A 26,229-nucleotide genomic window follows, 5' to 3' on the forward strand; every position below is an offset into this window, starting at 1 on the left:
AGAAAAAGGAAAAGAAAAAAACCCAAGGGGAGCTCAAGTGGGATACGCTGGGGAGGAGGGCACTGAAGGAGAGAGAGGGATGTGAGCCCTCGGCCCCCAGCCCCTGCATGGTCCTGTGTCCTCGCCTCACTAAGCCTCCCCTCCAGGGAACGGAGGGTAATGGACTCTGTTAACTACTAAGTTTATTTAAACCTTGGGGACCTTATCATATCTTCAGCCAAACAGCACAGAGTTAAACAAAGCAACTTTTGAGGCCCAAGGAGAGAGTAGTTGATCTAAGATAGAGCTGTATCAGAGGTTACTCAACCCTTACTGCCTCCCACCTTATCACTGACAGAGGCCACGTTCCCTAGCCAGGGCAGTCCTGTGGCACTCTGTGCCCTGACTCTGGGCTCCAACCCAAAGGAAAGTCTTGCTGCTGAAGGAGGAGGAAGGCCACGCAGGGCTTTCTCTCACCAAGGCCAACTCTGGTGCCCACTGGCCACAAAATAGCACCAATCCTGAATCCAGTATGGCACCGTCCTTCCTTAGGGGCCAACCAACCTAATGTGACCCCCATCACTACAGATTTCTTCTGTTGTGAAGACATCACCAATTTGTCCACACGTTGATAGATGCTTATTTGGGATTTGGATTTGTTTTTACATACCTATCAGGCTTCCGCCAGTACCACCATCCAGGAACTTACTCGTGCCTCATACACTGTTCTGGTGAATATTAAAATATTGCATCTGATCTAGAAGCTGCCTTACAGCAAAAGAGGTAGGGGGTGATGTCCTGGGAGTTCTGCTCTTATCGTGAACCCACCATTTAGAAGCATCTGGCCTTGCAGAGGGGTGAAACAGCCCTTTGAAGACAGCTGTGGCTCCACCTGGGAGACAACAGCATGGGAGGCTGGGCTGCCATCTTGCAAATGCTCTTACACCATGTGCTGTTTCTCCTGTAGGCAGAACACACGTTCATTTAGACTTCCTCCTCCCCTGCTCTGCTAAAGAGGATTCAAGAACTGCACCAGGTTCTCCCCAACCCCACCTCCCATCTTACTGATCAGAAGGAGGAAGAGCTGCTTGCTGGGGGAAAGGCAATGTAGAGACACATATTAAGTGTTGAGGTGGGCAGGGGAGGAACAGAGCTCTTCAGACTGGAAGTGGAAGAGAGGTTTTGGGGGCAGCTTCTGGAAGGTCTGCTTAGGACCAGTTGTGGGGTGTAAAGAAAGGAGAGTAAAGGTTCCCGCAGGTGTTGTGTAGACCACATATTTCAGTTACTTTGATATCTTTCAAAGGCATGGGTTGGGTAGGGGGTTCCTATGTACTTCTAGATCATACTTTGTGAATGTGATGCCTAACCTCACATTAGGCCTCCAGGATCTCTGTTATTTGAGAATCCAGGAACTAAAGGGCAAAAATGGGGGTATCATCACCCTGAGATACACCCAATGCCCCACTCTCAAGAATTTTGTATCCTGAACTCTGCCAAAGGAGAAATGCTCTCCTGGGGGACTTGTATGATAACAGGCCCACTGTGCTGGAAGGGAGGGAGCCTCCTGACTGTTTTGGGTTCCTTGTGCTCCTATAAGAACAGGCAAAATGGGATCACTACAATGGTTGAGATGATTGACTCTGATCACGGAGGGTAAATCAAGTCACTGTTACCAGAGGGGAAAATGGGCTATTTGTGTATAGATCAGACCCTCCTGGATATCTGCATTCTGCCATCACAGTGATAAATACTCACAGAAGACCGCTGCCACCCGCAGTCAGGGCCACCAAGGGCTGGTCGTCTCTGTGGGAGAAGAGCACTGGCCCAGCTGAGAGGCCACCAAAGCCAAACTATGTGCACTGAAGGAAGGAAGGCACAACCTGGATCAGTGGCAGAAACAGAATGGCAGCCCATCCTTTTGCCGCTAGATTGTAAAATTGCCCTCTTGCCTCTGAACATCTTTTTAAAATTATGAACTATTTGAAACACACAGGAAAGTACAAAGAATAATAATAAGAAACACCCATGGGAACCCACCACTGAGATTTCGCAAGTCGATACATTCTGCTGACAGCCCTTTAAGATCCTTCCCCAGCCCACTCCCTTCTCTTCTTCCTCGCGGTGACACTATCCTGAAACTGACACGCCATTTCCTATTCACGGTTGTAGTTTTGCTATTTAGCTATATGTCCACTCACAACACACGGAACTATCTTGTACATTCAACATTTTTACATGGATGGTCTTATACTGTACATCTCATTCTGCACTTGGCTTTGTCCAGTGATGTTATGTTTTCAGAAGGTGTCCATGTTTATACAAGAAGCTCTAGTTCATTCACCGTAACTGCTGTGCAGGATTCCATCCTGTGAGTATGCCGCAGTTGATGTCCATTCTCCTCTTGATGAGCATTGGGTTATTTCCAGCTGTTTTGCTATTACAAGAAGATGTGACATACATCCTTGTAAATGACTCCGGGTGCATATGCGTGAGAGTTTCTCTAGAAGTGGCATTGCTGCCTCATAGGGTATATGCATCTCTCACCCTAGCCAGGTATTGTCAAACAACTCTCTGAAACTGCACTAATAAACACTCCCTCCAGCAGGCTAGAGAGTTCCTATTGCTACACATCTCTGCCAATACTTGGTAGCATCAGACTTTTTGTCTTTTGTCTTTCTGTGGGTGTCAAGTGGCATCTCATTATTGTTTTAATTTGCATTTCTCTGATTATTAGTGACACTGAGCATCTTTCCCTCTGTTCATTGTTAATCTCAGTGTTCTCTCCTGTGAGCTACTTACTGGTAGTGTTTGCCTGGTTTTCTGTCGGGTTGTTTGTCCTTCTCTTACTGATTTATAGAACTTCTTTACATGTCCTCAGTACCGATCATTTGTTGGTTATATGGGTTGCAAATATCTTTTCCCAGACTACAGCTTATCTTTTACCATTTTCAGGTCTTTTGCCGTGAAGTGTCTTTTTGAGGCATAAAATACATTCACTGAGTTCCTTAAAATGGACAAATCTTAAAGGTATAGCTTGATGAAATTTTTACATTTGTACACATCATGTAACCACCACCCAAATCAAGATATAAAGCATTTATATAATCCCAGAAGCTTTTCTGGTGTCCTGTCCCTGTCCCTCTCCTCAGAGGTGGCCACTTTCTAACTTCTGTCACTATTGATTACTTTTGCTTGTTTTTGACCTTTATATAAGTGGCATTACAGTGTGTACTCATCTGTATATGATTTAACTCAATACAATGTGTGTGAGGTCCATTCATGTTGTTATGTGTGTCAGTAGTTGATTCTTTTTCAGTATTCAATTGTGTCACAATTCATATCCCTTCTTCTCTTGACGAGCGTTTGAGTTGTTTCTGATTGTTTTCCTATTGCATGCAGGATGTGACACGTGTCCTTGTCCTTCAGGGCCACATGCCTGAGAGTTTCTCTAGAAGTGGAAGTGTTGGGTCATAAGGTACATACATCATCCACCTTACCAGATATTGCGAAACGATTCTCTAAAATTGTACCAACTCATAATCCCTCCAGCACGTTGGAGAGTTTCTGATGCCACACTTTTCTGTCAACTCTGGATAGTGTCACTTTTCACTTTTGTTCTTCTGTGGCTGTGAAATCATAACTCATTGCTGTAATTTGCCTTTCTCTTCATATATTCACTGGTCATTCCAGTTTCTTCTATAGGATGCCAATTCACAGCCTTTGTCTTTCTAATAGGTTGTCTTTTTCTTACTGATTTATAGAAGTTCCTTACGTATTCTGATTATTAATCATTTGTCGGCTATATGGGTGGCATATAGCTTACTTTTAAAAACTTTTTTATTGTCTTTGATCGTGCCAGTTCTTGAATGTGCTCAAATTTATCAATTTCTCTTTTTAATATACTTTTGTATCTTATTTAAGAAATGCAGGGGGAGAGTATAGCTCAGTGGTAAAGTGTGTGGTTAGCATGCACGAGGTCCTGGGTTCAATCCCCAGTACTTCCATTAAAAAAAAAAAAAAGATTTATTAAAAGAAAAAAAAGAAGAAATGCTTCCTCAGCCCCAAGAAACAGAGATAGTCTCCTCTATTTTCTTCTAAAAGTTTTACAGTTTTCTCATTTGGATGTTTGGTTTATTTCTAATATCTAGATTAGAATTTATTTATTTACATGCTAGTCTTATTTTGCTTTGGAAAGAAACCTCAGTATATATTCTATAACTATTCCCTCCAATTCCGATACCTTTTTTTTTGACTTGAGTTAAACATTGTCAGTTTTTGTTGTTTCCAATAAAAGCAGTCATATCTGGCACACCTGCTGTCTTCAACTCTGAGGCCCTGGTCTGACTGGAGAGACGTGGCCTTGCTTTGGGGAGAGCTTTCCAAGGGGGAGACAGACCCTGCCCCGGGAAGGCCCATCACAGGCACTGGGAGCTACTAAGCAAACCAGCAGATGCCGCAGCCGGGGGCAGAAACGGCCAGTTGTGCTCAGGTGCTGTGGATTCCAGCAGTGAAGGCAGGGGTAGGGACACCTCCGATTCTTATGATGTTAAAGTGCGTGGCTCCAGGGAGGTGAACACCCAGTGTATGTTTTCTCACCCCGGCAGCCAGGCTGGGATCCCCCCCAACCCACCCCGACTGGGCATCCCCTCCATCTCTGCTGCCCCACCTCCCTCCCTCTCTCTCTTTCCCTAAGGAGCCTCTTAAATGGGCCAGCTGAGAAGCAAAACTGGTTCTGAGGCCGGGGTGGGCCCACACCTGAGTCTGGCTGTGTCTGCGAGCTGGTCTTCGGGCTCACCTGGCGCCATGCTTTTCTGGGAGTGAGTAGGGGTGGGCTTCTGAGTGGGCTGTTCTCTGCTGGGGTGGGGCGGGGGAGGACTCCGGGTGGGGATGCTGTCTGCAGGTGCTGGATGTTTATCTCTGGGTGGGAGGTCAGGTTGGGGCCTAGCCCATGGGTGTGTGTCTGTGTGGGTTTGTGTTTGTGTGAGAGGGTGTGTGTGTTTCTCGCCCTGTGGGTGATGGGGGGAGGTATGAGGTGACAGTGGCCAGGGAAGGGTGAAGCTGTTTTCTCTCAGCCTGGTCTGGTTGGCTGCTTTTGGGTAATTCCCAGGCTCTGGGGTGTCATGAGCCTGGGAGGGAGGAGTGAGTTACTCCTCCTCCCACTGCCCTGGAGAAACTTCTTCCCTGTCCCCAGGGCCAGTTTCGCCAGGAGCCATAAAGAGGCCCCGCCCCAGCCTCTTCTGTTTTCAGGCAGGCCTGCCGAAACCCAGCCTGCGGGCTGCCTCAGAGCTGTGCCAAGGGTGCTGCCCAGATGGGACCCAGCCTCTACCGGACCCACCCCTCAGGGCTTTCTCGGTCTATTCTTTGTCCTGAATATTCTGCCCACTCAGAGCCGCCCCCTGCTCACTCTCTGGGAGTGAACCTCCCACCTCTCCCTTCACTGAAGACCCTTCTTTGGGTCCTCTTCCCCCTCTTCTTGCCTCTTCATTAAGCTCTTTCTCCCATGGAACCATGGGCGGGGGGTGAGATCAGAAGCAGGGCCTGGCGCTGACAGAGGGGAAGGGGCTCAGGGCAGGGTCAGGTTGTGGCGGGGGCGGGGGAGGGGATAGGCTGCTTTTCCTTAGCCTGGCTGGCTCTCCATTCCATCATGAACACGATGGATTTCTGCCATCGTCCTAGGCCCAGGTGGGCATAATGAGGAGGAGAGAAGAGTAGGGGGCTGTGACTCTGGAATTGCAGTCACCCCAGGGGTTCCTGGACAGCCCCAGCCTCTCCTCCCCTCCTTTCTCCTCACAGGCACACATTCATTTGCTTACCCTCCTCACTCCCCTCCGTGGAGGGCCGAGGAGAAGTCCCCTTCCTCGTTCCTAGGCTCTCGGTTCTCAAGTGGGAGCCCTGGTCTAGTCACCCCGACCCCACCCTTCAGGACAGAGCCCAGGTGGGGTGCCCAGACTTTCCTGGGGGTTATTAGAGGAGGGCTGCAGTGACGCTCGTCTCCACTGGGGGGCCCTCCTCTGCTCCCGGAGCCACAGCCACTAGGTCCGGTATGGGCTACTTACTTCCCGTGGACCTCACAGTCCTGCCCTGGATGACCACCTCCTTTACATCTACCTCAGGGCCTCAGCCACCCTGGTTGTGCCCCTCCGCAGACATCCAAGGGCGCCCACCTCAGGGCTGCCAGCCCTCGCTGGGAAAGACGGATCTCTGCCATGCACACAGCAATAGTCAGCTTTTATTTTTCATCATGATGAAAAATTGTCAACCCTACCTATGGTTTACCATTTACACTGAAACCCCTCCCTTCGCTGAACCCCAACCTGGGGGTACATTGGGCGGGCGCATCACTTTTCTGTCGGTCACAACTCTCCTCACTCCACCTGCCTTGAGCCGGAGCGATATTCAAAATTCCCATCGGCAGGCTGAGTATACTTCGGAGGCTGCAGTTCCCACAAGCAAACGCACGGGGACACTCCCGGGAAGTCGGGCTTGCCCAGCCTCCGCGGGGAGCTGGACGCGCAGTGGTTGTCCGTCGGATGCAGCGCCACTGCCAGAGCCTCTGTCTCCTACTGGGCTTCCCAGCTCATTCTGGACAGGAGTTGTGGTTGCGGGGAAGGGGCATTGCTTGGGACAGGCATCCAGAATTTCCTCTACGCTGCTACATTCCTGCACCCTCCACCCCAGCCCCGCACCATCCTGGGCGGGTCTGGCGGCTCCTGTGTGTCCACAACCGAACCAGCAGCCTTTGAAGACGGGCCCTGTGGGGTTCTAAGTTTCTTCCCAGCTCCTCCAGGCTCAGTAACGTCTTGAAAACAATCTCGAGTAGACTTGATGCTTGTTGTAGTGGTCACACACACTGGCTTTGGTTTCAGACCATTCTGGGTTCAAATCCTACCCCCCAAGCCGTGTGACCGTGGGGAAGTCACTTAAATGCTCTATGCTTTCTTTGGTTTCTACATTGGTAGAAGGGGCTGATATCCCTTTTATTTAACTTAAAAAAAAAAAACAGCAACAGCCAATTGGAAACCTACTTATTCTTCAACTCCAATTTTGTTTTCTATCAATTTAGAAGTGATTTACACATTCACTATTTGAAATACCCTCCCTCCACTCTTTCCCCTCTAAGTGTTTCTCTTCTGCTTGTGCTGAATTTTTCTAAGGAGATTGCTCTAGTGTGTGTCTCCAGGTCCTTGCTTTACTCTTCTTACCAAAAAAACAAAACAGTTCCATCATGCAGCTTAAGAGCTTCAATCATCGAAAATAGAAAAGAAAAATCTTTAGAATACCCAATTAAGTTGAATTAAAAAAAACCAACAACACAGGAATGCGGTTTGGTTGGAGCAGAAATCCACTCCTGTTATCCAATTACAGGGGCTAGCAGAGACTTGTGGGGCCTGCCTGGCACCTGACAGGCTTTTGACAGGTGCTAATTATTATTATTTTAGAAGCAGATTTATTGAGACATAATTCACATACCATACAGTTCACCCATTTAAAGCATATAACAAAATGGTTTTTAGTCTATTCACAGTTACACAATCAACACCACAGTTGATTATTTTCTTTTATTATTTTTTTAATGGAAGTACTGGGGATCGAACCCAGGACCTTGTGCGTGCTAAGCATATACTCTATCACTTGGCTATACCCCCAACATAGTTGATTTTAGAATATTTTCATCACCATGAAGAGAAACCTCGTTGTACCCTTTGCCCACCCACACCACATCCTCTCCAGCCCTAAGCCACTTATCTACTTTCTGTCTCTATAGATGTGCCAATTCTAGACATTTCACGTAAACAGAATCATACAAGAGCAGATGAGTGCTCATTGTACTATTTTTAGCCTTTTTACCTGGCTTTTAAAAAAATTTTTCTTTTATTGAAGTGCAATCGATTTCTGGTATACAGTACAATGTCATGCATATACATACATATATTCATTTTCATTGTTTTTCATTAAAGGTTATTACAAGGTATTGAACATAGTTCCATGTGCTATACAGAAGAAACTTTTTTAAAAATCTATTTTTATGTATAGTTTACCTGGCTTCTTGCATTTAGCATACTGTTTTCAAGGTTCATCCACGTTGTTGCTTGTATTAGCACTTTGTTCCATTTTCTGGCTGAAAAATAATGTCAGTGTATGGATGTAGCCCACATGGCTCATCTACTTATCCTCTGATGGCCACTTGGGTTGCTTCCTCCTTTGGCTATTGGAATAGTGCTGCTGTGAACATTCAAGTGGCTACTGTTATTAATGTTACCGGCCTCGTCCTCCAAGATAGTGAGGTCTGAGCACCCCAGCCTGTCCAGAGCACAGAGAGGGAAAGAGAGAGGGTCATTTTGTACCAGACTCATCCCAAAGGGAGGCCTGGGGCCACGGAGGTAGGTGGACGGGGAAGCCACCAGCAGAGAAGCCCAGTGTATACAGTGTTGGGTTAGGCTCTGGGGAGAGACCAGGCAATTGGTGGCCAGAGGGTTGGGACCCGGGAGCCAGGAGGACCTTGGATATGTGTTTGTGGGGAGGTGGTGGGCAGTATCCGTGTGACCCAGCCCCTGGGAGGCCCTAGGACCCTGGCAGGGATGGGCTGGATGAGGAAGCCAGGCCTGAGGAGCTCCTGCCCTGCCCTGGTGGTCACCCCAATGTCTGCTGCTGGCCTCACACAGACTCAGCTCTACCGCAGCACATCACCCTGGCCTCCTGGGCCCTGAGGATTTGACCTTCACCTGTCTATCCCTCCACCTCCTCTTGCCCACCGTCCCCTTCTCTCCACCCCTCCTGCCTTCCAGGCCTCTGGTCCCTCACAGCCTCCCCGATACCACACCACCTTTGCACACGTGGTTCCTTGCAGGTGTGTGTGTGGGGGGGTCTTCTGACGACTCTCGCCTGACTTGATTCCTTCTTAATTTTTCTCTCAGATTTTTATTTTGAAAAATGAAAACCCTACAGAAATGGTACAGGAATAGTGCAATGAGCACTCACATGCTTTCCCCCCAGGTTCACCAACTGTTAACATTTTGCCACATACACACACTCTCCCCTCCCAAGGCACTTTTTTTTTTCCTGAACCATCTAAGAGTTATATGAATACACCATGATGGCTGGCCACCTCGGTGCTTCAGCAAGCGTCTGCTAAGAACTGGACATGCCCCTTCAGAGGTTCTGGAGCCTAAGTCCTGTTTGCTGGCAACCTCAACAACCCTTTACTACCCGAGCAGAAACCTGGAAGGCTCCCTGGAGGAGGTGGGGCTTGGGCTCAGCTAGCTAGCTTACTTTCTTTCCTTCCTTCCTTTCTTCTTTTAGAAAATAGACTTTTTTTTTGATGGGGGGACTAGATCAGTGGTATAGTGCATGCTTAGCATGCACAAGGTCCTGGGCTCTATCCTTAATACCTCCATTAGAAAATAATAATAATAAAATAAAAATAGCCTTTTTTGGGGGGAGGGGAATCGTTCTAGATTTACAGAAGAATCAAGAAAATAGTACAGAGTTCCCATGTAAGCCCCATGCCTGTTGTCCTATTACAGACATCTTACATTAGGATGACACATTTGTTTCCATTAATTATTATTAACGGAAGTCCGTAATTTACATTGATTTCTAGTTTTTACCTAACAGCTTTTTTCTGTCCCAGGATTCCATCCAGGACACGTTACATGTAGTCGTCACGGCTTCTTCGGCCCCTCTTGGCTGCCCATTTCTCCAGCTTCCCTTGTTTTCGATGACCTTGACCGTTGTGAGGAGTCCTGTTCAGATGTACTGTACGACGCTCCTCTGTTGGGCTTTAGCTAACGTTTTCCTCATGATCACACTGGGATCATGGGTTTTTAGAGAGGAAGATCACAGTGTTCAAGTGCCATTTTTTCGCATCATAGCAACATGATTTATGGCCATGATGTTGACCTTGGTCACCAGGCTGAGGCAGTGTTTGTCAGGTTTCTCCGCTGCGAAGTTGCTTTTTCTCCCTCCTTTCCTCATTATCTTCTTTGGAAGGAAGCCACTCTGCAGGCCACATTCAAGGAAGGAGGGGGTGTGCGTCCCTCCATGAAGGCACAGTATCTACAGACACTTGGCGGGACTTTTCTACATGGGAGATTTATCTCTCTTCCATTGATTTATTTATTACATCATTTATGTATATCACTATCTGCCTTCTTTTTCACTCTGGTTCAGTTAGAGTAAAAATTCAGTAGCCAGTCATTGATGCATATTCGGACACATGCAGGCTCTTTGTGGGAAAGTCAGAGGAAAATAAATCACCATCCCTGGGCTTGAGGGACTCCCAGCCTAGCTGGGGGGGGCGGGGGGACGGTCATGTCCACACACAGTGGGACAAGTGCTCTGAGGGAGTGATCACAAGCACTGGGGAGAGCCCAGAGGTAGTCCCTAAACGGCCTTGGGGCTGGGGTTCAGAGGATGGGATGGGCTTTGCCACGTGACAAAATGACGAAGCTCAGCATGTACAAAGGCTTGAGGACCCAGGGAGCCGTTCTGGGACAAGGGATGAGCTGCTGATGGGGCTGGTGGCCAGGCAGGGAATTGGGATCCCAGGATATGAAGCAGGAGAGGAAGGCTGGGCCAGACGATGGCTGATTTTAGTATCAGGGGCATCCAGAGAAGGCTTCTGTGGGTGAGTGGGGGTTGGCGGCAAGTGTGTCACAAGGATGCCGTGGCCTGGGTGTGGAGGATGAGGCTGGCGGAAAGCTGGTGAGGAGGCTGGGGAAACAATGGCTGGTGTGTGGGTGGGTTATTGCTGTATCAGTTTGCCTTTGCTCTCTCCCTGTCTCCCCATCCCCGGTTCCCAACAGTGACTGGCCAGGGGTGGGGTGGAAAGAGAGGCAAGACTGAGGCAGAAACTCTCCCTAAGCTTGACCCTGAGATCAAGGTCAAGGTCACGAAGAGCCAGGGTTTGGTGTTTCAGAGTGCGGACAGGAGAAAATGATGGGGGAGAGATTCCTTCATTAGGAAGCAGTGACTAGGGGGTGCGGGCAACTTGGGAGTGTGCGGTGTCAGGAAAAGCTCCTACTATGTGTTAGGTTCTAGTCACAGAAACAAAAGGTGATACCTTTTAGTTGATGATTATATGGTTCCTGGCCAGTGATTTCTGCTGTCTCAGTGTGGGAGGCCACTGAGCCCCAGGCCCTGAGGGGGGCATTGCAGACTGGAGGCTGGAGGTTTCAATGGCAACCAGGGCTTGGCAATGGCTGATGGTTCAAGAGAGGATTTCCCTATGTCCTGGGATGTTGTGTATCCTTGGTCAGAGGCGGAGCTGCAGGAAGGTCTGATGTTGAGAGTCCTGTCAGCCTGCTGAGATGGCAAAGAACTAGAATGATTAAAAGAAAAGGAAGAAACACATGGGGCCCTTGGTGCACACCCAGGTGTGTGGTGGCAGCTTTAAGCCAAGGTGTGTGGTCCGGGTGGGCAGTGGAGAAGGGGGCAGCTGTAGAGTGATGCTGAGGGGCAGGGACACCAAGCCAGTGGTGGCTGGTCAGCCCCTTGGGCACCTGCAGCCCCCTAGCCTTGCTGGAGAGCAGAAAGTGTGTGGAGGGAGGGAGGGTGTAACTGAGGGCCATGGGTGAGCTCTCAGGCCCACATCATAAGTTCAAACTGTATAGGTTAAGCCCTGCTAAAAAGAACACTGAAAAATAAAAAAGTTCAAACTAACCACAAGCGTGGTTGCTCCTGGCTTAGCCCCACCTCCTGCTCCCTGGCCGATGGAGCAGATCAGGGCTGGTTATAGCCCTCCTTAGAACTAGACTGATCCAGAGCTGGGAGCCAGCAGAGAATGAGGGCTGGGTCAGTGGGTACACTTGGCAGTAGGACAGAGACCTGGCAGCTAGACTGGGCCCCAAGAAGGCCAGGGGTCAGGATCTGTGGGTGGTGTCCACCCATCCAACCGGGTCTGAAGGCCTTTAAGCAGGAGAAAGGCTGGAGGAGGCTGGCAAGGCCAGGCCTGGGAGGCCCTCCAGCAGGGAGGATAATATCTCTGAGTCACCTGGGGCTGGGGCAAGGTACCACTTGTGCTCCCTAGACTTCTGGTTTTGTCCCTGGTCTGTCACCACTGACTCACTGGCCGCCTGCCTGGGAATCCCCTGGTTGGCCTGCTGGTTTCTCTCTCCCTCTCGGTGTGTCATGGAAGCAGAGACAGTTTCTCTGAAAGCTGTCATCATCAGGTGTGTAACTTGCCCAGGCTGCTGGGAAGGAAAAAGTGCTGGGTTCGAGGATGCCCTGAGGTCCCCACTGGAGGGGCAGACAGGAAGCAAGGCAGGATGACCCAGCCTCTGGCTCTGCCCACCATAGACAAGGTCTGTCTTGGTCCAGGGCCAGCAGGCTGCTCTGGGGGTCCAGCTGGTCCTGTGGTCAAGATGCTCCCTTAATAACGATGCCCACCTCTTCTGTCTTAAGGCTCCATGGTGCACCCCAGAGCAGGGCAGCCCTCCTGTCTCTCCCCCCCCAGATAACCCACCACACTTGTCCAGGTACTTTTCCACAAGTGCAGCTGGCTGGGTCTGCCCTTGCTCAAAGCGTGTCCGTGGCTGCGCTGTGCCCCCATGCTTCTGCACTGGGTATTTGAGGCTTCTCCCAATGTGCCCAACTTGCTTTCCAGCCCAGCTCCACCACCGGCCTGGCTCCATGTCCTGCAGCACCCCCGGAGGCCCTGTCTCTGCTCCTTGCCACTCCCCTTTTCAGAGAACTTGCTCCTCTCCATAGGCTTCTAAGCTTTTACTCACCTTGCTCCTCCCCACCCCCTCCTCCAGGAAGCCTACCCTGGGCTCTAGGTGACCGTGTCCTCCAGAGTCCACACAGAGCTGGCTTCTCTGGTCGAGGGACTTGTTTGTTTAGGTGGGGCCGGGTAGACGCTGAGCTCTGCCTGGTGTACGTAGCCTATACAAAGTGCTGGACTGAGCCTTTAATAAGGAGAAACAAAAGACATGGTACGCATTCCAGGGCTAAATATTAATCGCTTGGCGTTCTGCATGTATATACTAGTGAAACATATTTAATGATTTAACTTTCTTGTTGAATTTGCTTTCTTTTGTAGTAATCTAGGAAACTGTATTTTGGAAGACATTTGAAATTATATAATTCTTAAATTAAACATTTTTCAAAACTAAAAAAAGAAAAGATCTTGAAAGAGTAAAAGAAACGAATGCAGAATAATAATTGAGAGGCAGGTTTAGAGGCTGAGCCGCAGAATCAGGCAGGGCTGGCTGTAAATTCCTGGTCTTCTCAATATTCTGGCGGCCCTAGAACATGACATCAGTTCTCCAAGCCTCAGTTTTCTCATCTCTAAGATGGGACTGATGATGCCCTGTATGGTTCTTTATAAAACAAAATGATTTCCCATAATCCTAAGGCACCTAGCCTACTGCCTGGCCCGACTCTTGCTGACCAACGGGAGGGGAGGGCTGGTGGAAGGAGGCTTTCCCGTCTAGGGGGGTGGGAGGCTGGGCAGGACTGACCCCTCCAAAATATTAGAGGGTCCTCTGGGATCCCCTGGTCTGTAGGTCTTCTTGTTCTACAGCCTCTGGAAGATGAAAGTAAAGATACAGCCAGCAGAGATGAGGGCTGCTCTGAAGAGAGGCAGGGGGAGCAGGGGGAGGGGCGGGGTGAGTGGGAAGGAGGTTCTTTGTCTGGGGCCTGGGAGGGACCTCTCTGAGAAGTAGAGGAGGGGCCTGTGAAGGGCGGGACAGCAGGGTGGGATGGGAGGATGGCTCCACTCTTTGAAACCACCAGGCAGAAGCTGGACTCAGAAGCACTAATCTAATGGAAAGAAATTAAAATCTCACTTGGTCCCATCCTGTCTTTAAGTCTCCTGCCCTTCACAGAACCCTTCCCACCGTCTGCGCCCTTCTCTCTAACCAAAGCCATTCAGCACATCCCCATCCCGCTGTCCTGTCCCCAGAAGTGCCCTCTGTGTCTGGGCTGAGGGACTGCAGCCAGCAGTGTGGTCCTGTTTCCCTTCGCTGGAGATGCCACCCCCGCCCCCACCTTCCCCCTCAGCCCACGTGGGGCAGCGTTGGCTCAGCCAGTCTGGCCGGGCCTCCTGTGCAACCAGGCCTGTCATTAAGCCCTCCTGGGTCAAGTAGAGAGGATGGCCGCTGGTGCGGAGTGCCAGGCCCGGGCCAGGGCAGGAGGACGGCTACCCGCTCAGCCCAGGCCCTGGCCTCCTGTAGCCTGTGCTGGGCCTGCCAGACCCCTGGCAGGGCGGCCAGCAGAATCTCAGTGGGCTGGCCTTGATTCCATGTTTTCCCCGAGCCTCTCAGTGTCTGGAGGGGAGACGTTGTCATCCTCCTTACCCAGATGAGGACATTGGTTGAGAGAGTTTAATTCTGTTGCCCAATGTCACAGAATCGGTAGTGACAGAGCTGAGATTCAGCCCAGGGAGGGCTGGGTGGTTTCAGAGAAGAGGCATGAAGGGACTGCCACATTCTTCCCCAGACTCTGAAAGTCCCAGCCTGGGGCTCAGCCCTCCCAGCCAGTGCTGGGTCTGCCCTGGTAAAGTCCCCATCGTTGCCAGAGCCATCAGGAAGTGGCCGGTCCACACCGGCTCAGGTCTAGAAGTGACCACCTGTTTGCTGGAAGCATCCAGGAGATCCTCCTCCTGGGACAATGTGGGAGGTGGCTCCGAAGTGACTCATGACACCATGTTTACACTCACAGAGAATTATGACAACCCTTTGCAGATTATTTCCTGAAATTTAAGAAATTTTTCAATTTAACAGCATTGTCACTGGTTAAAAAAGAACAGAATCTTAACTTGTGTCTGTGGGCTGAGAAGTGAGTGAACTCTTGCAAAAATAATTAGTTCTGAACCAACTTCCAGCTAGACTAACTTCCAAGCTGAGAGTGAGGCTGCTGCTTTTTTTGCCTTCAAAAAAGACCCTTGGTTTTATAAAGATCAAGATGCTATGTCTGGTGAGGAATAATTTTGACACTGGCTGACTGGGCCTTAGAGTTTCTGGTCCTGGAAGATGAGGATTGAAAGTTCTGGGACCCAGGTCCCCTGGAGATTCTTCTGGTCGCCCAGGCAGGAGTCTGGTAGATCCGCACAGGCCAGAAAAGGGCACAGAAGGCTCAGAAGACAGCAGGTCACCTCAGGGTCAGGGTTGAATGAGAGTTTTTATCTGTCTCTTTCCTGAGGAGCTGGGCTTGAGGCACTCTGTGCGTGCATGTGTGCGTGCGTGCATGCGTTTGTGTGTATATGTGTATTGTGATCAAAGACTTGGCTCCCCTGGCACTTTGCGGACAAGGGTCTGAGAAGTCCTATCTCCCATTTGGTACCAGCGGGACCAGAGCTGAGGGATTGCTTCCCTCTTCCCTCCTCAGGGTCCTAAAGTTTTCAGCTCACAAAGCATTTTCACGTCCTCTTTTTTTTTTCCCTTAACGCAGGCCCTGGGGATTGAACCCGGGCCTTTCTGCACGCCAGGCATGCATTCTACTGCTGAACTATACCCCCCACCCACTTCACATTTTCATCTATTTCATCTGTGTCTTAGATAGAGGAGGGTGCTAACACCCTCAATTTACAAAGAGAGAAGTTGAGGCTCAGAGACGGAGCCGGGTTCCCCAGGTCACAGGGCTGGCAGGATGGTTTATAGGCATGGGAAATGCTAGCTTTGGTACTGAACTTCAGCACACAAAGCATTTTTCACATCCTCATCCCACTTCACCCTTGTCTTCAGTAGGGGAGGGGTGTTTGCATCCTCATTTTACAAAGAGGGAAGTTGAGGCTCAGGGATGGAGCTGGCTTCCCCAAGGTCACAGGGCTGGCAAGAAGGTTATGGGCAGGGATGGATGAACCGATCTGGTTGGGGAGAGGGCTGTCCTTGATAACAACTGGCATGTTTGATATAAAATTATACAGTATATGTTGGGACAAAGGAAAAGAAATAAGTGCCCACTCAGTCTGAAAAGCAAAGGTGATGAATGGCAGACACATTATAAAGTGTCACAGTGAAAGGTTATCTGGGCTGTTGGGAGAGCCAGGCTCAGGGAGTCAGAGTGCATATACGAAAAGTGTTCCAGCTTTGCTGGTGTTTTTCCTGCAGCAGGTGGGTGGGACCCAGTTAGTGTCTCCCGGCATAAATTTAGCATCAACAGATATCTCTCCAGCTCCACTCAAGTGCAGAGCCGCTCCTGCTCCTCCTTCACACCTGGGCACCCTCCACCCTGCCTGAGCTCTGGAGACCTCCCCTGCCCTGGGCCTGCCCTTTGCCTGGGGCCCTCTGGCACCTGCCCTCCTCCTAGCTCTCAGCCCCTCCCCCGCCCGCCTCTGATGTGCTTGGCTGAGCTGGGCCGGAAAGGACAGATTCTTAGTCACTTCTGTTGGGCCACAGGTGGAAAGTTCTAGGGCCTGTGCGCTCCCCCTCCCCCACTCCTGCTTCTCCACTTACCAGCTGACTCTGTCCCAGAACGTGAGCAGGAAGTTGGTGGGGGTGTAGCAGGGTGGGGGGGGGGGGGCTGGCCTTCTGGCCAATTCACTTCTGTAGGCAGAAACCTTACTGAAGGGCTGGGATGACGTGCCCACCCAAGTCCCTGGGCAAGTGCTGGGCAAATCCCTGACCCTCTCCAGGCCTCAGTTTACCCATCTGTGTACAGGCAGGAAAGTTCTTGCCTTGCTTACTGACAGGCAGGCTGAGATGAGGTCATTGCAGGAAAGCTCTTATCCTTCATCTCGAAGGGTAGTTAGTTATCTCTGTTGCTCAGTCCACTGGTCTCTTTGTGTGCTGTTCCTCAAAGCCTTGTTCGGAAAATCCCGGGGAGGCGTGATCCAGGCAGAAACCATCCCTGTTTGTGTTGGTGTGTGTGCCTGGGGGAGGGGGGCAGGGTGTGGAGGAGAGTCCGGGAGGGCAACTGGGAACCAGGAGGGGTAATGCCTCCTATCTTGGTGAGCACTTAGCATGTGTCAGCCCCTGCGCTGAGCTCTGAGGTTGAATAAAGCCATGCTTCGGTCCTCCAGGAGCCCCCAGTCTCGGAGGGGAGGCCACTGTGTTACAGTCAACCACAGTCGGGGACCTCAACTTCCCCATCATGCTAGATTGTCCCCTCCAGCACTGTGGTTCAGCAGGCGTGCTTCAAAGTAGCTCACAGAAGCCCTCCACCCAAATCACACCTGCTGGGAAGTCCTCTTTCAGGAAGCTTCTGGTCAGATTGGACACACAGCGCCCCAGCACCCAGGTGCAATGTTAGACAAAGCTCAGGGTCTCACTGGAGCCCAGCATGTGGGAAAGAGAGGATGTGGGGTTCCCTTGATCCAGCCGGGATGAGCCCAGCCAGTCTCTCTCACCGCTACTATGGCCTCTTCCTCTGGGTTCCCCTGCCCTGAATCAAGCCCTTCCAGACCCTCGAGCCCTGCGCTGCTTTGACCTCTGTCCGATTTCCACAGACCCCCTTCTAACGTGCATGGAGACCCCACAGCCTGGCACCCAATCTCCTTGTTCATCTCCATGCCTCGGTGCACAGCCCAAGGCTCAGTGATGCCTGAGGCAGAGATTTTTGGCTCTTTCACTCCAGCCCCTCCCCTACTCCCCCGGTCCCTGGTCAGACTGGATTCCTGTGCCTCTGTTCTGGCTCCCAGAACTGGCTGCCCTTCCCCACCTCGGCACCTTTGTCCTCGCTGTTCCCTCTCCCCGACGTTCTCCTTCACCTAGTCCGGCTGCCTTGCACAACTCCAGGGGACCCATCCATGGTGATTTCTGACGTCAGTGCCCTCTGCAGCACAGCCCAAGAATTCAGCGCCCCATTGGAGTTGTGCCAGGGAGCACCCCTTCCATGTCAGGCCCCCTCCCCGGAACCCCACCTCCACCCTATCTGAGTTCTCACTCCCCTTTGAAGTCTCACGGGACTTTGCTCCCATCCTGGCTTTATCAGACAACTGTTCTGTCTATCTTCACTGAGTAAACACCCGTTTGCGGGGCTGATGTCCCCAGGGTCTAGCCCATGGCTTGCTCTTGGTGACCTCCCCCATCCAGTTCTGGTCAAGCAGGCTCAGCCTGGCAGAAACTGGCCGAAACTTCTGTGATGGGGGCAGCCTTCCTTCTCTCTTTGGCCTAAAGGGCATCACCTCCAAGTCTCCTCCTCTGGCGGGGCTGGGAAGCCAGGTGATGGTGGGCGAGAGATGGGGGCCAGTGATGGACCCAGGAGTCCCGGCCCTCCAGCTCCTTGTTCCTTAAAACTGGACTGCATTAGACCAATGTCCAGACCGCTGGTGGGGCAGAGGCATGGATGGTGAGACTGTTAATAGTAATGATCAGGCCAATGATAAAGGTGATAAGGACAACAGAAATCAAGGTGTGGCCCCCTTGACATTCTCAGAACCCCATCCTCAGACCCTCTCCCTGAAGGTCCCTACCGCCACCCACCCACCCAAGCCTGGTATGAGGGAGCCCTGGGGTGCGGGGAGTCTGGTCTTCAGGCCCTGAACTTGGCTGGGCCTGGCTCCCCCAACTCCCTGTCCCCATAACCCACCCACACCTCCCCCACCATCTGTCCAGGTGCCTGTAGGCTGTGACTCAGTGTCTGCCTGACCTCAGCATGGGCCTCAGCAGGGGGAAAGGGCAGTTTCCTGAGACTGGCTCTCCAGGTCATGACGCAGGAGCCCAGGGCTGGGGCCTTAAAATGCCTTTGTTGGTAGGCTCAGGAATCTAGCGAAACTGGTCAGGGGGCGGCTCCAGGGACTGAAACCCCTCCCTCAGCCACCGCCCCTCCCGCCGAGCCTTATAACTGCTTCGGTCTTTAGTCTGAGCGTGCGGCAGCTGTTGGCAGGAAGGAACTGGTCTGGTCTTACTCCCCGGGCTTGTGCTCCTGACTCTCCCGCTCGGAGTTGCTCCAACTGGCTTTGCCTCCAGGCTTGTAGTGAAAGGCAGAGTGTTCGTCCCCAGCATTTGGACTCCTACAGCCCCAAAGGCCGGATCCCCACTGCCTTCCAGGTCCTAGATCCCGGCAGACGCTGAGCCATGGCTTCCATGGGGCTGCAGGTGATGGGTATCGCTCTGGCTGTGCTGGGCTGGCTGGGCGCCATACTGAGCTGTGCGCTGCCCATGTGGCGTGTGACGGCCTTCATCGGCAGCAACATCGTCACGTCGCAGACCATCTGGGAAGGCCTGTGGATGAACTGCGTGGTGCAGAGCACGGGCCAGATGCAGTGCAAAGTGTACGACTCGCTGCTGGCGCTGCCGCAGGACCTGCAGGCGGCCCGCGCCCTCATCGTCATCTGCATCATCTTGGCCGTGCTGGGCGTGCTGCTGTCGGTGGTGGGCGGCAAGTGCACCAACTGCGTGGAGGATGAGAGCGCCAAGGCCAAGACCATGATCGTGGCCGGCGTGGTGTTCCTGCTGGCCGGCCTGCTGGTGATGGTGCCCGTGTCCTGGACGGCCCACAATGTCATCCGCGACTTCTACAACCCACTGGTGGCCTCTGGCCAGAAGCGGGAGATGGGAGCCTCGCTCTACATCGGCTGGGCTGCCGCTGGTCTGCTGATGCTCGGTGGGGGCCTGCTTTGCTGCAACTGCCCGCCCCGTAACGACAAGCCCTATTCGGCCAAGTACTCTGCCGCCCGCTCCGCCCCAGCCAGCAACTACGTGTAAGGTGCTACTGTTGACTCTTTTTCTTTCACCTTTGTTTCTCCCTGGACTGAGCTGTGACCTGCAACCTGTGACCCCGGGATGGCCCTGACACAGCCACAGGCTCCTGGTGGCTGGGCAAGCAGGGACTGAGCCAGGCCATTGGCTGGCAGCCCTCAGCCCCTTCTGGCCCTCTCAGACACCTTCCCAAGACCACCTCCAACGCTAGCAAGGATGGATGGAAAGAGACTCCTGTATCACTCTCCTCTGAATAGCTGTGGATAGAGGGGGCTGGCTCCTGCTGGCCGGGACAGCTCAGCTCTGACTTTGCTTGGGCTCTGCCTCTGAGTGGGTGCCCAGTGGACGATGGGACCATGCCCGTGTTGACCACTGTCCCCTTCTGTGATCTTCCCCACTCCTTCAGCCAGCATCCTCTGGGTGGATCAGCGAGCACTTGGGCTGTGCCTAGCCCAAGGAAACCTGTGGCCACGAGAATGGCTGCCTTGCTCACCCACCTGCCCGTGGAGCACGGTTGCTGAGCACAGAGTGGACGGACAGGTTTAGAGGGGAGGGGCGGAGATGCCACAAACTGGTTTGGGTAGTGGTGGGGGAGGGGGCCAGAGAGGCAGCCGAGGCTGCCAGCACCCCTTCCAGCCCCCACCCCGCCTCCTCAGGGATCTGCCTCTGCAGCCTCAGCAGAAGGACCCTGAGGCCCCCTGAGACTGGCCACCTCTGGGTCCTCCCCCCCTGCCAAGGTCATTGGTCAGCCTGGGGAGGGCTGGGGAGCAGTCTGTCTCTGGCCCTCAACCCAGGAAGTCCTGGGCTTTTCCTTGTCTCCTATGTGGTTTCTGTTTTGTAATTTAAACTATTTGTCACGGTAATTGCTATTATTTTCTACAATAAACGGGACCTGTGCACAGGAAGGCTCTATCGTTTGATTTCTGCTGTGGAGGTAGGCGGGACAGGGTGAGGGCCTGGACCCCAGGCAGGAACACACAAAACTGGTTTGGGGGAATTGTGAGATAGTGAAACTGGCCCTGACCTTTGGAATCACCTTGCTCAAGCCCTCTGTTTGTTTGTTAGAGGGTGAAGCCCAGGACCCTGAAGTGCTGGGGAACCCAGGGGGGGAGGACAGATGAAACAGCCAGTCCTGGGGGGTGGGCTCCCTGCCCTCCTCTCCTTTGTCTCAGTTTTGTCTGGGCAGCCAGGCTGGTCTGCTCACCCCCCAGGTCCTGTCTCCCAGCCTTTGCTCAGGCCGTCCCTGCCCTCATCCTGGAATGTCCTTTTCCCCTTCTCCACCCCTCTGAATCCTGCTCGTCCTGAAGACCCAGCTCTGAGCCTCCTCCCCCGTGAAGCCTTCCCATGGCTCCTGCTTGGAGGAATTATCATCTGCCCTGTTCACATTCTCACCACCATGCTGCCCTTTCACCTGCCTCCCAGCTCCGCCTGGAGAGCCACATTCCGATCCCTTTAGAAATGACACCGAAGCCTGGACCCGTGGAAGCGTCACAGGCCCAGATGTGTAAGCCCGGGCTCCTGGTATGTGGGTTAGAGGTGGGGGTGCACCGCCCTGGGAGGAGTCGAAAAGTCACATCTGTGGTCCTGCCGTGCTTGGTGCAGGGACAGCCGGGGGTGGGGGCCCTCAGTCCTGTCTCTTCTCACTTGTCCTTCTCAGGGACAGATGCCACTCTTTCCTGGGGTGAAGAACCACAGAGCCAGCATTCTGCTGCCCCTTCTGGGGCTCGTTTAATAGGGACAGCTTCCCCCAAGGGGCAGGGCTGGCACAGCGGCCCCGATTCACAGGTAAAGCAGAGGAGGCCCCAGGCCGGGCCTGGCTGAGGCCACAGGGAGGGTCAGAGGCCAGCTGGGGGTGAGGTGCTGGGACTTGCTCCCTCAACCTGCCTCCTGTTTGCGGTACAGGTAGACGATGCCGGAGATGAAGCCATCGCTGTCAGAGGCGCCAGGCCCCAACTCGAGCTCCGAGGTGGCCAGTTCCCACCGGTCCACAGGCCAGGCCACCAGGCGTTCCCACACCCCAGCCTGCTCCAGCCTGTCCAGGGTGGCCTCCAGTGCCTCTTTGTATCGAAGGTTGGATGGGTTGGTCCTGGTGGTCAGACACACCAGCCCACCTGGGGAGGGGCGGGGGAGGAGCCAACAGGGAAGGTTGTCCCCTTCCTGCTCCAGGGCGGAACTTCTCCCAGCTTTGTCCCCAGGCCAGCACTTCCCGTCTCCAAGTCCCTCGTGCTCACTGATCCCTCCCCAAGAAACACCCTCTGCTTCCTCAGTTTGATGGCCTCCTTGTACCCTCCAAGGCCCAAGTGTCCTTAACACTAGGAATTCTTGGCTTCATCCCCTTGACAGAAGGGGCTCCCTTCTCACTGCTCACCCAGCCCTCTGTTGGAGGATATGGCTGTGTCTGAACACACATGGGCTTTGGACCTTGGGTATGTCCCTTCACCTCTTGGAGCCTCAGTTTCCCAGCTGGTAGTGTGGGATGATTATCCCTGTCTCATGGGAAGGCCGGCACAGTCAGTAAGCGCTGGCTGAACGAATGAATGACCTCATCACTCCAGGTCTCTTTAGGCACCTACAGTACACCCAGTGCAGGCTCAGATACTCTTAGGAGAGACTAACGTCTGGAAGGCTTCCTGGAGGAAGGGGTAAGAAGCTGCTGGAGGAGTGGGGAAAGGAAAGGTTCTGAAGCAGGGGAGCCTGTGACACGTGGACAGGCAAAGAGTTCTTTGGCTGGCTAAGGGGCCTGGCAAGTACATGCTGGGTGAGGAGGCCTGGTTCTTACTGGTTCAGATAATGTAAGTTTCCTATCCTCCTGGACCTGGCTGCTATTTCTCTCTGACATCACCAACATCCCTGAATCTGGCAGCTTCTGTGGTTCCTGAGGATGAGGCCTGACTACACCTGCTGGGCCTGGCAGGGGTGAGTGGGGCAGGGAGGAGATGCAATCTTGCTGTGATAGGGGCACCTTCGGGGCTTCCAGATTCTGTTCTGCAGCGAGGACCTGTCCTGAGCCTCATGACCCTCATACTCTGTCAGTCTCCTTTCTTTCTGCCTGTGACTTCGCTTGGGCTGTGTTCCTGTGAGGACTGCCCCTCCCTCCCACCCCAGCTATCAGAAATGCCTCCTTCTCTAGATTCTCGGTGTACTGAGCACACACACAGTCCTGTGGGCCCACCTCTGGCCTGGTCATTTCCCCTGACCCCTACCCATGGCGTGGTGGGTGGGGTGTGTACCTTCTCCCCAGGGCAGAGGCAAGCATGGGGCAAGGCACACAGTAGGAGCACCTTAAACACAATCCTCACCTGCACCTAAGCCCTCTGTGTGGAGTCTACAGAAAAGTGCTCACATCCATCAACTCACCTGAATGGCCCCATTTCACAGATGAGGAAACTGAGGCCACAAACGATAAAGAGACTCACCTAACAGCTGTCCCTGAGTTAGTGAGGAAGCTAGAAGATGAAGGAACTGAACTGAGCCCCTACTATGTGCCAGGACTGAAACACAGACCTTACAGACTCTATTTTACCCAATTCTCACTGCAATCCTACGGGGAAGGGATGGTGCCACTCTGCCTATAGGTGAGAAAACAGAGGCTGGAGAGGAGAGTGGAGTTGTTTCTGTTTTCCCAATGAATAAGCAAGTTGGCCACCTGTCCATCCAGCCTGTTTGCCTGGGTCTGCTGATGCTGGCAGGTGAGGCTGAGCCTGCGCTGCCAGCTGGTGGCTGGGATGCTAGGCTGTGATCCTGGGTGCGACCGTACCCCTCACTTGGCCTGAGGATTTCTGAGGCTTGTGTCTGTGGGTGTGGGGAAGGGAAGGTGTGTGTGTGTGGTTGGATGGGCTGCTTCTCACCTGGCTTGGTAACTCTCAGGAGCTCAGGTATTGCACTGCAGGGCACCTGGCCATCACTGAGGGCACCCACCATCAGTACTGCATCAAAGGTCCCTGTGTGGGGGTGTGGATATGGTGTGTTGGCTGGTCTTCAGTGTGGACTCAGAGTACCCTGGAGGACGGTACCCATGGTGGGACCTGGGGAGGGACCAGGCCTGCCACTGGTGTCTGTGGGAAACAGACCCTGTGGGGGATATGGCAGGTGTGGCCCAGTCCTGGGCTGAGATCAGATCATGAGATGGAGGGCTCAGAGAGAGCGTCTCCAAGAGGCACTGGGGGGTTCAGAAGGGGACTAGGGGCTCAGTGTGGGAGGAGGCTCGTGGAGGGCTCAGCAAGGGGGATAGAATCTTGGCAAAAGAGAGGGCCTCTGTCAGGTGGATTCAGTCAGAGGGTGGGTAGGCCTTAGGGTATCGAAGAGGGAGGAGAAGTACCTTCATCGCTGGGCAGAGGATCCAGGCCCAAGGTGCAGAGGCTGAGGTGCTGGTAGAGGCCGCGGACCCGGGCCTGTTTCAGCATTCCTGGGCTCCCATCCACCCCATGCAGCTGGAGGAAGCCCCGAGCCTGCAGCTGGGGTAGGGGAACTCAGTCACAGTTCACACTGGCCACGTCCCAGCTGGGTCCCTGAACCTCAAGGAGGACAGCGTGCCCTACAGTGGATGTGGCCAAGTGTGGGAGCAGTGAGTCTGAAGGGGTAGGCAGAGATCTGGGGCCAGGGGTAAGAGGAATTTTGAGCAAGTGGGGGCTGAAGGGAGGGCAGGGAATCCATGATGGCCTCACCTCTGCAGCCACTAGGCCGGTGCCACAGGCCACATCCAGGATCAGGGCAGTGTGGGGTGGGCCCGGAAGGGCTTGGGTGAGGCAGTCCACTGCGAGGCGGGGGGCACGGTACTGCAGCGTGGCCACATCCTGGGGACAGAGTGTTGAGCCAACAACCACCCTGTGCCCGTGTTTGAGTGACCTCCTTGTGGACTGCCAGACCAAGTTCTGTTTGTGTGTTGGGGGCCCAGGGCCTGCTGGGACTACAGTGAGGGGAGACCCAGGCATGAAGTGCTTTCCTCTGCCAAGGGGCGGGGACTGGAGAGTAGCCCCCAGCTCACTGATGGTGCCCTTTCTGTGTGCCTCAGCATTGCTCTCTGCTTAGTCCAAAGTAACCTCTCAGTGGCACCTCCTCTAGGCAGCCCCTCTGCTTGGACTGCAGTCCCAGGGTGGAAAGGTCTTGGCCCTGGATCTCTAGGGGCTGCCAATCTCGAATGCTAGAGTTGGTTAGAGTGCAGGGCCACTGTGTGTAGGCTAACGAGGAGCCAGTCCGAGAGGAGATGGGACTGCAGGACTGCACCCAGATCTCACCTCCCTGTCACATTCATCGCCCTAGGATGATGCAAGGCTTACTATTCCGGCTTTACAGATAGGAAAATTGAGGCCAGGTGAGCTGAGAGAGGCAGAGGAGTGGATCCTGGCGGGTTTACCTGGTCATAGTCCGGAGCCCAGTGGTCATAGAATTGGAGCTTGTGGGTCAGGTCGGTGATGCCATGAGAGGCTCTGACTCGTGCCTGCACCTCGGGCAGGCTCTTGCCCTCCTCTTGAGCCATCCTCCTGTGGGTACCGGCCTCCATGTCCTGAGGCCCACCTTAATCCTCACTCTCCTCCCCTCCCACCCATCATCCCCAGCAGAGGAGGCTGTTAGGACGCGACCTCTCCCGGCCACCGGCACAATGCAATCCGATTCACAGTCGGGGTCACTCAGCACAGAGAGCGCGAGGGTAGACACCTGGGAGCTCAGGGAGGCGGGAAGGGGAAGGGGTGTTCCCTATGGCGGGAGGGAGGATCTGCCCCCACCTCTCTACCTCCGGCCACTGTGAGCGGGCTTCCAGGGCAGAAGGGCCTCTAAGGCGATAGAAGGTCAGAACTCACCGCCAATCTGACCTGCCAGGTGGGTAGGTGGGCGCCGAAACTTGCGGCTGGGCCTGTACAGTAAGACTGACCCTCGCTTCCACTGCCCTCGATGATTGGATGATTGGCTTTCCGCTAAGAGACAAATATCCAATCAAAGGAATGCGCTGACAACCCGCCCCCTCCACCACTAGCCAATGAGCTCAAAGTTCATGGCCCGCCTCCAGCCTGGGGAGATCTCAGACTTTTCCAAGCTGTTTTCAAGGTATCAGAGTTGAGGACCGAATCTGTGCCCTCCCGGCTCCTGACGTCCTTAATGCTTCCCCAAAGCATGAGCTTTTAGGCAGCAGGAGCCTCTGAATTCCTGCAGACCAAAGAGGGAACTAGGATCAGCCTTTATTTTTAAAACAGTCACCAAGATCCATACAACGCTGTCCAGGGGAACTTTCTTCGGTGATGGAAATGTTTTATAATATATGTTGTTCAGGTGACTGTTGAGCGCTTGAAATGTGTCTAGTGCAACTGAGGAAAGAATTTTTAAATTTATTTAAATAATTTAAATAGCCATCTGTGCTAGTGGCCTCCAAATTGGACAATGCAGGGAGCCTTGCTCCTCAAAGTATGGTCCACAGACTTGCGCAGCTGTGTCAACATCATTAGCTTGGATTGCTCCAGGGGAGGGCCTTAGGGGAGCTTGTTAGAAATGCAAAAAAAAAATTTTTTTTTTAGTTTTATCTTTTATTGAAGTGTAGTTGATTTACAATGTTAGTTTCAGGTGTACAGCAAAGCGATTCAGTTATACATATACGTACATATATTTTCAGTTTCTTTTCCATTATAGCTTAATACAAGAAATTGAAAATAGTTCTCTGTGCTATACAGTACATCTTGTT

At 52.9% G+C, this 26,229-nt stretch overlaps 2 protein-coding genes across 2 annotated transcripts; one reads left to right on the forward strand and one right to left on the reverse strand.

The window, feature by feature from the left end:
- The first annotated feature begins 18,708 nt into the window (after positions 1 to 18,708).
- On the forward strand, positions 18,709 to 20,464 carry CLDN4 (claudin 4). The gene has a single exon (XM_010972353.3). The coding sequence runs from the start codon at positions 18,936 to 18,938 to the stop codon at positions 19,563 to 19,565; it is 630 nt and encodes a 209-aa protein (XP_010970655.1). The 5' UTR covers positions 18,709 to 18,935; the 3' UTR covers positions 19,566 to 20,464.
- Positions 20,465 to 21,262: 798 nt separating this feature from the next.
- On the reverse strand, positions 21,263 to 25,477 carry METTL27 (methyltransferase like 27). The gene is given in 7 exon segments (XM_045508366.2): positions 21,263 to 21,548; positions 21,550 to 21,670; positions 23,408 to 23,500; positions 23,878 to 24,013; positions 24,224 to 24,352; positions 24,913 to 25,062; positions 25,358 to 25,477. Coding segments are annotated over 6 exon segments (780 nt in total). The 5' UTR covers positions 25,060 to 25,062; positions 25,358 to 25,477; the 3' UTR covers positions 21,263 to 21,394.
- Between the last annotated feature and the right edge of the window lie 752 nt (positions 25,478 to 26,229).

This window comes from Camelus bactrianus, chromosome 18 (assembly GCF_048773025.1).
Source record: "Camelus bactrianus isolate YW-2024 breed Bactrian camel chromosome 18, ASM4877302v1, whole genome shotgun sequence".
Classification (NCBI taxonomy): domain Eukaryota; kingdom Metazoa; phylum Chordata; class Mammalia; order Artiodactyla; family Camelidae; genus Camelus; species Camelus bactrianus.

What these genes read in the sequence shown, in the direction of transcription:
- CLDN4 (XM_010972353.3), top strand. Translation starts at nt 18,936, where the DNA reads ATGGCTTCCATGGGGCTGCAGGTGATGGGTATCGCTCTGGCTGTGCTG.